The sequence below is a fragment of the Mastigoproctus giganteus genome, chromosome 9, assembly GCF_048544385.1.
Source record: "Mastigoproctus giganteus isolate SK-2022 chromosome 9, ASM4854438v1, whole genome shotgun sequence".
NCBI classification, from domain to species: Eukaryota; Metazoa; Arthropoda; class Arachnida; order Uropygi; family Thelyphonidae; genus Mastigoproctus; species Mastigoproctus giganteus.
In genome coordinates this window covers 33,100,186-33,115,770 of record NC_143583.1, presented here as the reverse complement: position 1 = coordinate 33,115,770, position 15,585 = coordinate 33,100,186, and the positions used below count along the sequence as shown (strand labels likewise).

At 38.2% G+C, this 15,585-nt stretch overlaps 1 protein-coding gene across 1 annotated transcript in view; it reads right to left on the bottom strand.

Annotated features, from left to right (window-relative positions):
- The window catches only part of LOC150080136 (cell adhesion molecule Dscam1-like), a 1,047,872-nt gene that overhangs the window by 159,004 nt on the left and 873,283 nt on the right, over nt 1-15,585 (bottom strand). Inside the window, 1 exon segment of the mRNA XM_090381929.1 lies at nt 7,600-7,896. Within this exon segment, the coding sequence (XP_090238055.1) occupies nt 7,600-7,896 (297 nt within the window).

The window sequence follows — 15,585 nt, the reverse complement described above, 5'->3', positions numbered from 1 at the left end:
TTGCCAGTTCCAATTTACAATGACACTACCTGGAAATGTAAGGCCAGTTAAATCCGATAGCAAAATATTTTGTTTTTGAATCATATCCACCTATTTTTTATCTTTTTATTAATATAGTTCAATAAAAACAGGATCATGAAATTGTTTAGCTCTTTTATGAGTATCTTGTATAATTAAATATTTGAACAAGTTGTGTGTGGTGGTTTGAACTATTTTTATAGTGGCAGTGATAAGTTAATCTGCCATTCATTTAAACAGACTAATTTTCATTCCCTTCTGAACTTGTTTTCTTAATTTTTTATACTCTTTTATGAAAGTCTTCATTAATATGATATTAAAGTATGCTTACTGTAGAAATATTGGGGTTATTTTGTTTTCCATTAGTTTATAAATATTTACTTGAGGTTTCTAATCACTAACATAGCCTACAAAATAAATGGGGGATTAGGCTTATATTACTTGAGAGCCTTGTCGATCAATTTGGGTCTTGGAAAGATTGTGCAAGGCTCATGGGGTAGAATTTTTTTCAGCCTGGTCTGTACTTGTTAACAGAAGGGACTGATTCTACAGGGATGGGATACACTTAAATAGAAAGGGTGCAAGAATATTTGCTGATGCTACTGAGGCAGTGTTAGGTGGGTCGGAAAACTGCTAGCTTGGGGGGAATACAAGGACTAATAGATTAACAGTAGCCACTGGCAGAGGTGAAAGTGATTCTTGCACTGCTTCTATTGGAATGAGCAGAAGTCTGGAAAACAAGATGCAGGATATTTCAGAGACTGCTGTGAGTCATTGCAGTATAAGCAAACACATGGGTTGTGTTAGGGTAGCTAAGAAAAAGAACAGGTGCATGTATACTTGTGTGTACACCAATGCTAGGAGTTTGGTAAACAAATTTGATGAATTTCCAGGTATTGCTCAAAGCATCAAAGGCAGATATTGTTGGGATATCAGAGACATGGTGTAACACAGATATAAGGAATGCAGAACTGGAATTTGGGGAGTCCAACGTCTACAGAGAGGATAGACAGGATAGGAAGGGAGGAGGGGTTATGCTATTAGTTAAGAAACACATAAAATCCAAGGAAGTGAAGCCAGTCGACATCGCTGGACAGTGTAGTGTCGAGTCAGTTTGGTGTGACATAAGCACTGGGAGATCAAAATTGAGAGTAGGAGTGTGCTATAGGCCTAATGACTCTGATGAGTATAATAAGAAACTGTACAAGGAAATAGAGTGGGCCAGTAAATCAGAGAGTCTTATAATGGAGGATTTTAATTTCCCAGATATTGACTGGAATTTGTGGGTTGGTCACTCACACACTAGCAAGGCTTTTCTGGATTTATTGAATGATTGTTTTCTACATCAGCATGTTCGGGAGGCAACTAGAGGAAGTAATACCCTTGATTTGATTATCAGTAGTGATTCTTCATGCATTAAGAATCTGCAGATACAGGAACCACTAGGTCACAGTGATCACAGTGTGCTGAAGTGGGATTTACTCAAGGAGGTAACCACCATCAGGGGTAAAGGGTAGGGTTATTGCTTTCGTAAAGGCGACTACGATGGTCTGAGACAGTATTTAAATTCTATACAGTGGGACCAACAGATGATGTTACCAACAGCAAATTCAAAATGGGAAGCATTCAAAGAACTTATCTTGGAAGCTACTATGCTTTACATACCAACTAAGAAATATTGTTCAAGGTTTAGGCCTAAATGGATGTCAGATGAACTAATGAGACATATGGCAGAGAAGAAAAATGCATGGGATACATATAAATTAACATGTGACACAGAAGCCTATGATATAAGTTGATCTGTAACCAAGTTACAAATTAGGTTAAGTAGGCGAAGGCAGATTACAAGAAATCTTTGGCAAGGGATGCAAAGAAAAACAGCAAAGATTTCTTTACTTATGTAAACTCTAGAAGGAAGGGGATGAATCAGATTGGTCCACTTGATATCGATGGTTCAACTGTTCATGATCCTGCTCAGGTAGCAAACAAACTAAATGAATATTTTGCATTGACATTCACACATGAGGAGTTATTCAGCGAGGGGAACACCAGAGGTGTATTCAACTCTGGCAGTAAGCTAGATAATCTTGTAATAACTGAGAGTAAAGTGTAGGAGAAATGGTTGAAGATAAACACAAGAAAGGCACCTGAGGTGGATGGGATCTATCCAGTTATATTAAAGGAGGCAGCAAAGGAAGTGAGCAAACCCTTAGCCATAATTATGAGAGCTTCCTTGGACTCAGGGAAGGTACCCATAGACTGGAGATGTGCAAATGTGACCCCTCACAAAGTATCAAAGGATCAAAGGCTAACAGAAGTAATTATAGACCTGTGAGTTTAACTTTTGCCAGGAAATTAAGGTTAAAGAAGCACTGCAGGATCATCTAGACAAGACTTCAGTTATAGCTCGGACACAGCATGGCTTTGTTAAGGGAAAGTCTTGCCTGACCAATTTGATTGGATACTATGATACAGTCACAAAAGAACTGGATGCAAGGAATAACTTTGATATTATATACTTGGATCTTAGAAAGGCTTTTGATACGGTTGCACATGGAAGACTGCTGCACTAATTGGAGCAGTGTGGCAGTGGAAGCAAATTGCTGCTATGGATAAAGGGGTGGTTGAGGGGGAGAAGACAGAGAGTAGTAATCAATGGACACTGCTCGTCATGGACTAATGTTATTAGTGGAGTCCCTTAGGGCTCAGTGTTGGGTCCATTATTGTTTTCTGTATTTATAAATAATATTGATGATGGTATATCAAGCTTAATGTCGAAGTTTGCAGATGATACAAAGTATTGGCAGGGTTGTTAAGGACACTATTGATGCTATGCTGCTGCAACAGGACCTGGAAAGGTTGAGCAGATGGGCTGAGAGGTGGCAAATGAAGTTTAATATTGACAAATGTAAAGTACTACATATGAGAAACAGCAACCCCAGAGCAACCCCAGGTCCTTTTCATTCTCTACAGTGGTAGAGAATGAAAAGGACCTGGGGGTAATTGTGCAGGCAGATATGAAGTTCTCTGAGCAGTGCAGACGGATTGCAAGAGTAGCTCATGGTGTTTTATCAATGATATACAGGAATTTTTCTAGCAGGGAAAAGGAGGTGATTATTCCCTTTTATAAGGCAATGGTCAGGCCACACCTTGAGTACTGTATACAGGTCTGGAGGCCTCATTTCAAGAAGGATGTAGAGCTGCTGGAATGAGTACAGAGAAGGGCAACAAGATTAGTGAATGGAACAAAGGGTTGCTCTTATGAAGAAAGGCTTAAGTTTTGCAAATTACAGTGTCTGGAGACTAGGCACCGGTGAGGTGATCTCATACAGGTGTATAAAGCCTCGAATGGTTTGAGCATGCTCAATGCTGATGGGATTTCGCCTCTTGCTCAGAATAATCATGTGAGAGGGCATAAATTAAAATTGAGGAAAGACAGATGTAAGATAGATGTGTGGACATTTGCCTTAAGCCAGAGGGTAGTTGGTTGTTCGAACAGACTTTTATCCCTTGTTGTGGAAGTTGATAGCCTAAATAAATATAAGGCTCAGCTGGACAGGTATTTCGAACGAATGGAGGTGTGAAGTGGAATTTTTTATTTTTTTATTTTTTTGGCTGATGCTGTATAAGCTTGCTTTCTTGCATCATATGACTCTACTAATGCTATTCTGCTCATATTATGTTTGAATGCAACAATTATGTTGACTTGAGATCTTATTTAGAAAGATCAGTTGAAGTATTAAATTAGGATAATTTGTGGATCCTGTTTACTGATAGAAGACAGTTTTCTTATTTTAATGAATATATTTTTAAATTTTTCTAGTGGAGGATGATTTTAAGAGCAGCTGGACAGTAGAGGCCTACTTCCCAGTGGCTGGCATGATAACCCAACTCACTGTGATGGTTGAGAGCTTTTTTTATCATATGTAATATTTCGTTTAGTTTGGGGCAAAATGGCACACATCTTCTGTTTGAAAGCTAAAAAGTTCTAATTTTAAATTATTTTATTTTAATTACTTATTTTAGTTCTAATAACTTCTCTTGTCTAATACAATTTATGAAATAGCCACGGATAGACTTCAGTCTAGGTAGTGGTACTTTAAATGTAATAAATTGGAATAAAGTAACATTTTAAATGTAATGAGTCAGATGATGCATTCAGTAGGCTGATAGAAGGTGATAATGAGGAATAAGCTGTTGCTGAAGGAACTTGGGTAATAATAGTTTCAACCTGGAATCCAAAGAATTTCAACTTTTGAAACAGCTTTGTAATACAAAGATGCAACAGCATTGTAATACAAAGATGTTGCAAAGGTCTGGCTTTCTAAAGTATCTCTATATCAGCAATGGTAAAACTTTTCCATCTTGTATGTCAAAAATAAGTTACAACAAAAATAACAATTTTTGCATGCCACTGGAAGAAATAAAAAGACTAACATTATTAAATAGCTTTTTACTGATATAAAATGGTAACAATGCTTGAAGGTTTTTAAATAGAATTTTTTTTCGGAAATAAATTCATGAAACAAATTTGTCTTCCAACAGAAAATATTATGTCAGCTTTATGAGTGATTGCATGCTGGTACATATTATTACGCACTGTCACTTGAAGAACATATGTCACTGATTCATTATTGCTTCCCTATGTTATTCATTGTTCTTTTTTCTTTATTACTTTTAATATGCAAGCTGCTACTGAAGAAGCCTGTGCTTAATTGATGCCTACAGGACTTTTTTTTTTTCAAGACTGTTATATATATATAAGAAATTAGCATTAGTTGCGGCATATGATGCAAGAAAGCAAACTTATATAGCATCAGCCAAAAAAAACTTCCCATTTCACCCATCCAGTCACTCCAAATGCTTGTCTTGTTCAGCCTTAAATTTATTTAAGCTGTCAACTTCCACAACAACTGATGGAAGTCTGTTCCAGTAATAAACTACCCAGGCTAAAGGCAAACTTCCGCACATCTATTCTACAAATGTGTTTCCTCAATTTGAATCTATGCCCCCTGAGGTTCTTAATCTGAGCAAGTGGAAGTATCTCATCAGTATTGAGCCTGCTCAAACCATTCAAGACCTTATACCCCTCAATCACATCACCCTACAGGTGCTTAGTCTCCAGCCACTGCAACTTGCAGGACTTAAGCCTTTCTTCATAAGTGCATCCCTTTCTTCCTCTCACCAATCTTGTTGCCCTTCTCTGTATTTGTTCCAGCAACTCTACATCCTTCCTAAAATGAGGCCTCAAGAACCATACACACAGTACTCAAGGTGTGGCCTGACCTTTGCTTTATACAAAGGGATAATCACCTCCTTGTCTCTGCTAGCAAAATTCCTGTATATCATTGACAAATCTTCATGACCTGCTCTGGCAGCCCATCTGCACTGCTCAGAGAACTTCATATCTGATTGCACAATTACCCCAGATCTTTTTCATTCTCCACCTCCATGAGTGTAGTACCATACAGTTGGTACATAACTCTTGGGTTACTGCTACCCATATGCAGTACTTTGCATTTGTCAATGTTAAACATCAGTTGCCACTTTTCAGCCAACCTGCCTAACTTTTATAGATCCTGTGCAGTTGTGTACTGTCTTTACTGTCATTAACAACCCTGCCAACCTTTGTATCATCTGCAAACTTGGATATTAAGCCTGATATACCTTCCTTGATATCATTGATAAATACACAAAACAACAATGGGCCCAGCACCGAACCCTGAGGGACCCCACTAATAGCATTAGTCCACGTAGAGCAGTATCCATTTACTACCACTCTCTGCTGCATCCCACTCAACCATCCCTTTATCTATTACAGGAACTTGCCCTTAATGCCATACCACTCCAAACATTATCAAAAGCTTTTCCTGAAAACCAAGTATATGATATCAAAATTATTTTTTACATCCATTTCCTTTGTGATCACATCATACATAGTATTCAATCAAATTGGTCAGACAAGACTTTCCCCCTTAACAAACCCATGTTGTGTCTGAACTATTACTGCTGTCTTGTCTTGTCTAGGTGCACCTATATTACCTCTTTAACCAGCGAATCCATTATTTTCCCCAGAACAGAAGTTAAACTAACAGATCTATAATTATTTGTGTCACCCTTTGAACCCCCTTTGTGAATTGGGGATAATTTTTACATCTCCAGTCCATGGGGACTTCCCCTGACTCTAAGAATACTCCCATAATTATGGCTAAGAGTTTGCTTACTTCCCTTGCTGCCTCCTTCAATATAACTGGATAGATTCCATCTGTCCCAAGTGCCTTTTTTTTATGTTTAACTTCAACAATTTATCCTCACTTTGCTCTCAGTTATTACAAAATCACTTAGCTCCCTGTTAGAGTTTGATAAACTTCTGGCATTCCCCTCCTTGAATAACACTTCCTTTCTGAATGTAGATGCAAAATACTTATTCAGTTTATCAGCTATTTGAGCAGGATCGCCAATAGGAGAACCATCTATGTTAAGTGAACCAATCTGATTCATCCCCTTCCTTCTAGAGTTTACATAAGTAAAGAACTCTTTGATGTTTTTTTTTTTTGCATCCTCTGCCAAAGATTTCTCATACTCTACCTTTGCCTGCCTAACCTCCTTTGTGACTTCATTACAGACTAACTTATAACTGCTGTAGGCTTCTGTGTTGCGTGATAACTTATATACATCCCATGCATTTTTCTTCTCTGCCAAGAGCCTCATTAATTCATCTGACATCCATTTAGGCCTAAACCTTAAACAGTATTTCTTAGTTGGTATGAAAAGCCTAGTAGCCTCCAAGATTAAGTCACTGAAGGTTTCCCAATTAGAATTCACCGTTGGTAACATCATCAGTTGATCCCACTGTATAGAATTTAAAAACTGTCTGAGACCACTGTAGTCACCTTTACGAAAGCAAAAACCCTTCCCTTTACCCTTGATGGTAGTTACATCTTTAAATAAATCCCACATTTGTACACTGTGATCATTGTTTGCAGATAAAGGAACCACTAGATTCCTTTATCTGTAAATTCTTTATGCATGAATAATCACTGCTAATAATCAGATTAAGAGTATTACTCCCTCTGGTTACCCCTCGAACATGTTGCTGTAGAAAGCAATAGTCCAATAAATCCACAAAAGTCTTGCTAGCATGCGAGTGAAATACTTGTCATGTGTGACTAATTAACAAAAGATTGCATATAACAAGTATGTATAAAGATTAAAGGGGGGGGGAGAGACATTTACATGTGAAAAATGCTAACTTCTAATATTTCTGAATAAAAAAAAAAATTATGGGCTTCATTCATTAGTTGCTTGATCTGAAACAAAACAACAGCAACAAAAAAAATATTAATTTTGCTAATCCTAATTTAAATACTAATCTAATCTTTTGATCTTGCAGTACTTGATATTCCAGTTTGTAGAATGAGTTATTTTTCTGTAATCTACAAGTTCTTAGAATCTTGAGTTTATAAGCCACATTTTGTCAACTTAATTACTTAATTACTTGCCAACTTAATTAATTATTATTTAATTACTTTATTCACTTTAAGGAATAGTTAGGGAAATTAATAAACAGTTCTATCTTACCTCCAGAGGTACTAAGAGTAAAAACATCATATTCTGCCATAGTGGAACCAGCAGCATTATGAGCAGTCACTCTTACTACATACCAAGTCTCAGGACTTAAGTCAGACACTGCTAACTGGTTTTGCTGTTCTGCAGTCACACGATTTGTTAGAAGAGTCCAATGTGTATGGCTGTGAGGACGATATTCAATTACCATACGGTTTATAAGACACCCGCCACTTTGCCAGGAAGACAAGTGCAGCACCAGATGAGTAGAATTAGTAAACACCATATCTTCTGGCTTAGGTGCAACTGGTGCTATAATAAAAAAATAAACAAATAAAAAGATAAAAATCATTTCATTACACTATAGATTGTTCAATCGGTACAGCATAGTACGGCATTGCCAAAGGTTTGTATCTTTTCTCATTTAAACAATATTATCTTTATCATTTCAAATTACATACATATATTCTTAAAGATGTCCCCTTCCTCCATAAACTCAAAAGCTCTTTTCAAATAAATTTTTTATTTTTAAAATAAAAAAATTATTTGAAACTAATATTCCAATAAAATTAGGCAGCTGGGCTAAGAAATGGCAATTGAGGTTTAACATTGATAAATGCAAATTACTGCATATGAGTATCAGAAATCCCAGACTAGTGTGGTACTACACTCAGGGTAGCGGAAAATGAAAAAGACCTGGTGGTAATTGTGCAGTCAGATATGAAGTTCTCTGAGCAGTGCAAACAGTTTGCCAGAACAGCACATGTGGTTTTATCAATGATATAGGGGAATTTGCTAGAAGGAATAAGGAGGTGGTTATTCCACTGTATAAGGCAGTTCCCAAATTAATTTGGACATGGAACCCTTTCATATTACAGAATCCTGTAATCAACGTTCCTTCCACTACAGACTGCTCAACTGGTACCGCATAATACTGCCAAAAGTTTGTATCTTTTCTTATTTAAACAACATTATATTTATCATTTCAAATTACTATATATATTCATACATTAATTTGATTAAGATAGAAACATGCTGCAATTTCTTAAATTAAAATTATTAAAAAATATATTTAATTCCTTTTGAGAAAGATTATTAGCCTTGATATGTTATTCTAATGCCCCCCCCCCCCACCATTTTTTCTGGCAGAACCTGCACTTTCACTTCATGGAACCTCAGCTTTCCACAGAACACAATTTGGGAAACACTGGTATAAGGCAATGGTTAGGACCCATCTTGAGTGCTGCATACAGTTCTGGAGGTCTCATTTTAGGAAGGATGTGGAGCTGCAGGAGTGGGTACAGAAAAGGACAATGATATTGGTGAGGGGAACAAAGGGAGTGTTCTTTTCATAAGGAGCCTTTCTTCTTATGAAGAAAAGCTTCAGTTCTGCAATCTGCAGCATGGAGACCGCAAATGGAGACAGCACCTGTCAAGTGATTTGACTGAGGTGTTAGAGGCATTAAGTGGATTGAGCAAGCTCAATGCTGATGGGATTCTTCCTTTTGCTCAGACTACGCACATGAGGGAGCATAAATTTAAACTATGGAAGGATGGTTGCAGAAATTATGTGTGAAAGTTTGTCTTTAGCTAGTGGGTATTAGTGGTTGATTGTGGGAACAAACTTCCATTTGATGTTATGGAAGTGGATAGCTTGAATAAATTCAAGGGAGAGAGAGAGAGAGAGAGAGAGAGAGAGAGAGAGAGAGAGAGAGAAAGCGAGAGACAGAGAAAATCTTTATTGCAACTAGATGAATACAATGTGAATAGATGTAAGTAAAGTTGTAACTGTCCTGTCAAAGCCAAAGGCCAGGAGTTCACATCAAACTTAAATAATTAATTGTTTTTTTTTTTTTTTTTTGTTTTTTTTTATGAACACCCCAAACACAAGAGGTATTAGAACCTATAGTACTTAGTACCATGCATGGGTTGGAGGTTGAGGAGACGAAAGAAGATATTTGTTGACATTAGACTTGAGCTTCTGTAGACTAATTTTCAGGAAATACGTATGAAGGAAGCTTGTTCCAGAAAATGGTGGTTGAATGAATAAACAACGAAGATGAAAAGTTGGTTCTGTGAGTTTGAAGTTGGATAGTTAATGGATGTTGGCTGGTAGTAGCACGTGTTCAAACTGTTTTGAAAGAGGGAGCAGGAATTATAGAAGCTAATTCAGAAGAACAGTGCCCATGGAAGTATCTGTAGAAATGACATGCAGCAGAAACAGTATGTCTATGAGACAGACAGTGGAGAGACTCTGTTAGAGATGAGTCATTAATTAACCTAACTTCCCTCTTTTGAATGGAATCTAGAAGCCTGAGAAAGGTTTTGGGGACACCAACCTAGATGTGGCAACAATATTCCATAGTAGGCCAGATTTGCTATTTGTACAGAGTGAATAGCTGTTTGGAAGAAAAGTAATACCGAAAGTGAAAGAGAAAACCAAGTTTTTTAGATGAAGAGTAAGCAATATTTGTAATGTGCTTGTGCTAAGAAAGATTAGAAGTCAGGATAATCCCCAAAAGAGATATATCATCTTGCCTAGAAATCGGAGTGTCGCCAAAGATAAGCTTAGGAGTAGAAGAATCCTTTTTGTGAGATATTAGAGAGCATTGAGTTTTAGAAGGATTGAAATCAACTAAGTTCTCTTTGTCCCACTGGAGATCAACATTTAAGGAATTGGTAGCGGATGTTCGAGAAGTTCCAAGAAGTTCCAATTCGAGATATCCAAGGCAGAATGCACTGGACCCAAAGGAATTAGTAGTTGTTGGTGACTCTATTGTCAGGGAAACAGGAAACATGCTTTGTAAAAAGGATAGGTGGAGCAGGACCAGGGTATGTCCGCCAGAGGCAAAGGTTAATGATGTTGTAGAGCAGATATCATCTTTTAAGGGCACAAAAGGAGATATACTTGTACATGTTGGCACTAATGATAAAGAGTAGGAGACCGGCGGAATTACTTAACAAGTACAGGTCACTGTTGAAAAAAAGCTGTGAATTAGAGCTGAATTTGAAAGTGACTGCAATTCTGCCCAGACACGATAGGAGGGAGTATATGATGAGAGTCCTGTTGATCAATTCAGCCCTGGAAAGATTGTGCAAAGCTCAAGGGGTAGAATTTTTTTCAGCCTGGTCTGTACTTGTTAACAGGAGAGACTGCTTCTACAGGAATGGGATACACTTAAATAGAAAGGGTGCAAGAATGTTTGCTGATGCTATCAAGGCAGTGTTAGGTGGGTCAGAAAACTGCTAGATTGGGGGGATACAAGGACTAATAGATTAACAGTAGCCACTGGCAGAGGTGAAAGTGATTCTTGCACTGCTGCTATTGGAATGAGCAGCAGCTTGGAAAATAAGATGCAGAATATTTCAGAGACTGCTGGGAGTCATTGGGGTACAAGTAAACACATGGGTTGTGTTAGGGTAGCTAAGAAAAAGAACAGGTGCATGTATACTTGCGTGTACACCAATGCTAGGAGTTTAGTAAATAAATTTGATGAATTTGAGGTATTGCTCAAAACATCAAAGGCAGATATTGTGGAGATTTCAGAGACGTGGTGTCACACAGATATAAAGAATGCAGAACTGGAATTTGGGGAGTAAAATGTGTACAGAAAGGATAGACAGGACAGGAAGGAAGGAGGGGTTATGCTATTAGTTAAGCAACATATAAAATCCAAGGAAGTGAAGCCAGTCGACATCGCTGGACAGGGCAGTGTCGAGTCAGTTTGTGTGACATAAGCATTGGCAGATCAAAATTGAGAGTAGTAGTGTGCTATAGGCCTAATGACTCTGATGAGTATAATAAGAAACTGTACAGGGAAATAGAGTGGGCCAGTAAATCAGAGAGTCTTATAATGGGGGATTTTAATTTCCCAGATATTGACTGGAATTTGTGGGTTCGTCACTCACACATTAGCAAGGCTTTTGTGGATTTATTGGATGATTATTTTCTAAATCAGCATGTTCGGGAGGCAACTAGAGGGAGCAATACTCTTGATTTGATTATCAGTAGTGATTCTTCATGCATTAAGAATGTGCAGATACAGGAACAACTAGGTGGCAGTGATAACAGTGTGCTGAAGTGGGATTTACTCAAGGAGGTAACTACCATCAGGGGTAAAGGGAAGGGTTATTGCTTTCATAAAGGCGACTACGATGGTCTGAGACATTATTTAAATTCTATACAGTGGGACCAACTAATGATGTTATAAACAGCAAACTCAAAATGGGAAGCATTCAAAGAACTTATCTTGGAAGCTACTAGGCTTTGCATATCAACTAAGAAATATTGTTCAAGGTTCGGGCCTAAATGGATGTCAGATGAACTAATGAGACATATGGCAGAGAAGAAAAATGCATGGGATACATATAAATTAACATGTGACACAAAAGCCTATGATAGATATAAGTTGATCTGTAACCAATTTACAAAGCAGGTTAGGCAGGCGAAGGCAGATTACGAGAAATCTTTGGCAAGGGATGCAAAGAAAAACTGCAAGGAGTTCTTTACTTATGTAAACTCTAGAAGGAAGGGGATGAATCAGATTGATGATACTGCTCAGGTAGCTAACAAACTAAATGAATATTTGGCATCGACATTCACACATGAGGAGTTATTCAGGAAGGGGAATGCGATAGATGAAGTAAACACTGGCAGTGAGCTAGATGATCTTGTAATAATTGAGAGTAAAATGTAGGAGAAATTGTTGAAGATAAATACAAGAAAGGCGGGGTGGATGGGATCTATCCAGTTATATTAAAGGAGGCAGCAAAGGAAGTAAGCAATACATTAGCCATAATTATGAGAGCTCCCTGGAACTCATGGGAGGTACCCACAGATGGGAGAAGTGCAAATGTAACCTCAATTCACAAGGAGGATCAAAGGCTGACACAAGTAATTATAGACCTGTGAGTTTAACTTCTGTTCCAGGAAAATTAATGGAAGCACTGGTTAAAGAAGCACTGCAGGATCATCTTGACAAGAATTCAGTTATAGTTCAGACACAGCATGGTTTTCTTAAGGGAAGGTCTTGCCTGACCAATTTGATTGTATTCTATGATGTAGTCACAAAAGAATTGGATGCGGGGAATAACTTTGATATTATATATTTGGATCTTAGAAAGGATTTTGATACTGTTGCACATGGAAGACTGCTGCACAAATTGGAGCAGTGTGGCATTGGCGGCAAATTGTTGATATGGATAACGGGATGGTTGAGTGGCAGAAGACAGAGAGTGGTAATTAATGGACACTGCTCATCGTGGACTAATGTTATTAGTGGAGTCCCTCAGGGTTCAGTGTTGAGTCCATTGTTGTTTTCTGTATTTATAAACAATATTGATCAAGCTTAATGTCCAAGTTTGCAGATGATACAAAGATTGGCAGGGTTGTTAAGGACGCTACTGATGCTATGCTGCTGCATCAGGATCTGGAAAGGTTGAGCAGATGGGCTGAGAGGTGGCAATTGAAGTTTAACATTCACAAATGTAAAGTACTACATATGGGAAACAGTGACTCCAAAGCAAAGGACCTGGGGCTAATTGTGTAGATAGATATGAAGTTCGCTGAGCAGTGCAGATGAGCTGTAAGATTAGCTCGTGGTGTCTTATTGATGGTACATAGGAATTTTTCTAGCAGCGATTGGGAGGTGATTATTCCCTTGTATAAGGCAATGGTCAGGCCGCACCTTGAGTACTGTATACAGGTCTGGAGGCCTCATTTGAAGAAGGATGGAGAGCTGCTGGAACGAGTACAGAGAAGGGCAACAAGGTTAGTGAACGGAACGAAGGGTTGCTCTTACAAAGAAAGAGCTTAAGTTTTGCAAATTACAGTGTCTGGAGACTAGGTACTGGCGAGGTGATCTGATAGAGGTGTAGAAACTCTTGATTGGTTTGAGCGTGCTCAATGCTGATGGGACACTGCCTATTGCTCAGAATAAGCACCTGAGAGGGCATAAATTCAAATTGAAGAAAGACAGGTGTAGGATAGATGTACAGAAATTTGCCTTTAGCCAGCGAGTAGTTGGTTGGTGGAACAGACTTCCATCCCTTGTTGTGGAAGTTGATAGCCTAAATAAATTTAAGGCTCAGCTGGATAGGTATTTCGGAAGAATGGAGGGGTGAAGTGGAAGGGTTTTTTTTTTTTTTTTTTTTTTTTTTTTTGGCTGATGCTGCATAAGCTTGCTTTCTTGCATCATATGCCTCTACTAATGCTAATTCTAATGTTAAATTTGAAGCTGATTGAGCAGGGCAAGGTTTCTCAAAATGGAAAGTGGAATGCAATGTGCTATCATCGGCAAAAGTATGGATAAGATTTCCAGTCAAAGGAAGAAGGTCATTAATATACAAAAGGAAACGAGTGGGGGAAAGAACTGAACCCTGGGGGACACCAGCATTAGTGGAGAAGTTATAAGACAGAGAGCCATCTACCATTACCCTCAGTGAGTGGTCAGAGAGAAAATGTGATAACCAAATTAAAAAAAACAGTTTGGCAAACCATAAGATGGAAGCTTGTTTAGAAGACCTTTATGCCGAACATTATCAAAAGCTTTTGGATGTCAAGAGCAACTGCTTGTGTTTCACTGAACTTTACTATTGCATTTGTCCATAAATGGGTAACTTTAGCCAGAATACCATCAGTCAATCGACACTGATGGAATCCATACTGGCAATCATTGTTCAGACTGAAGGTTTATAGATAGTTTAAGAATTGATGGTTAATTGATTTCTCCATTACTTTAGAAAGAGTAGAAGTAATTGCAATGGGACAATAATTTGATGCGAGGGATTTGTCACCCTTTTTAGGAACTGGCTGTATATGAGCAAATTTCCAAGCAGAAGGAAAAACACCTTTGGAATAAGAAAGTGAAAAAATGCAGCAAAGAACAGGAGTAATTTCGGGAGCACAGGTTTTGAGAACAAATGGAGAATACCATCAGGACCTGGAGCTTTCTTGGCATCAAGATTCGTCAAATCCTTCTGACATTCTTTTCATGGAAGACCACAGGAGGCAGTGAATGGAGCGTGTTGAGAATGGTAGGAGGTGTTTTTCCATGATCCTTGATACAGGAGTTGGAAGAAAAATGGGATGCTAGCAGGTCAGCTTTATCCTTGGTGAAAGTGACAACAGAACCATCTGGTTTTGACAGAGATGGGAGCAGAGATGGGCAAAAGTTGCGGCCAATAGCTTTGGCTAGCAACCAGAATGCTCGGCTACCATTAGGGCAAGAAGCAAGTTTTCTACTCTTAGTCTGTTCAAACTCTAGTTTGGACTGATTAATAACTGCTTTACAATTGTTGTGAGCTTTGGTATAGGTAGAAAATGAAACTGTAGAATTAGAAACAAGCCAATTACAATATGCAATTTTCTTCTCTTGAACAGCCTTAGTACATTTATTGGAAAACCAAAATTTAGATAAAGGACGAGATTTTAAAGTGGAGTGTGGGATAAAGGATTCCACTCCTGCAAGAATAATTTCACTGACATGATCTGAGCAAATGTTGACATCAGAAGTTTTGAAACAGTAATCAGGCTCTATTGGAGAAGAGACAATCACCAAGTTGTGATCTGAGGTGCCTAAACGACCTCTTACTTCGACCGTATACTTAAAAGGGTTGTTTGTGAGAAAAAGATCAAGCGTGTTGGCTGTATGGTTAGGAGTGTCCAGTTTTCTTGTAGGTAAATGAACAATCTGTGCTAGGTCATTAGTAATTGCAAAAGCCTCAGCATCTCAACCAGCTGGGTCGATGTGACTAGAAAACGGAAACCAGCTGGAGTTGTAAACATTAAAATCACCAAGGAAAATTACCTCACTGTTAGGAAAGTTGGACTGGAGAAAGTCAAGTTGCAAAGAGAGGAAGTCAAAGAGCTCCAAGTTATTAGTGGAGTTGGGAGAACAGTAGAGACAACAGATGAATTTGACACAACAAAGTAGAGAAATTTTAAGCCAGAGAAGATTGAAACAAGGAGATTCCAAATGAGCAAGTCTCTGACATGGAATA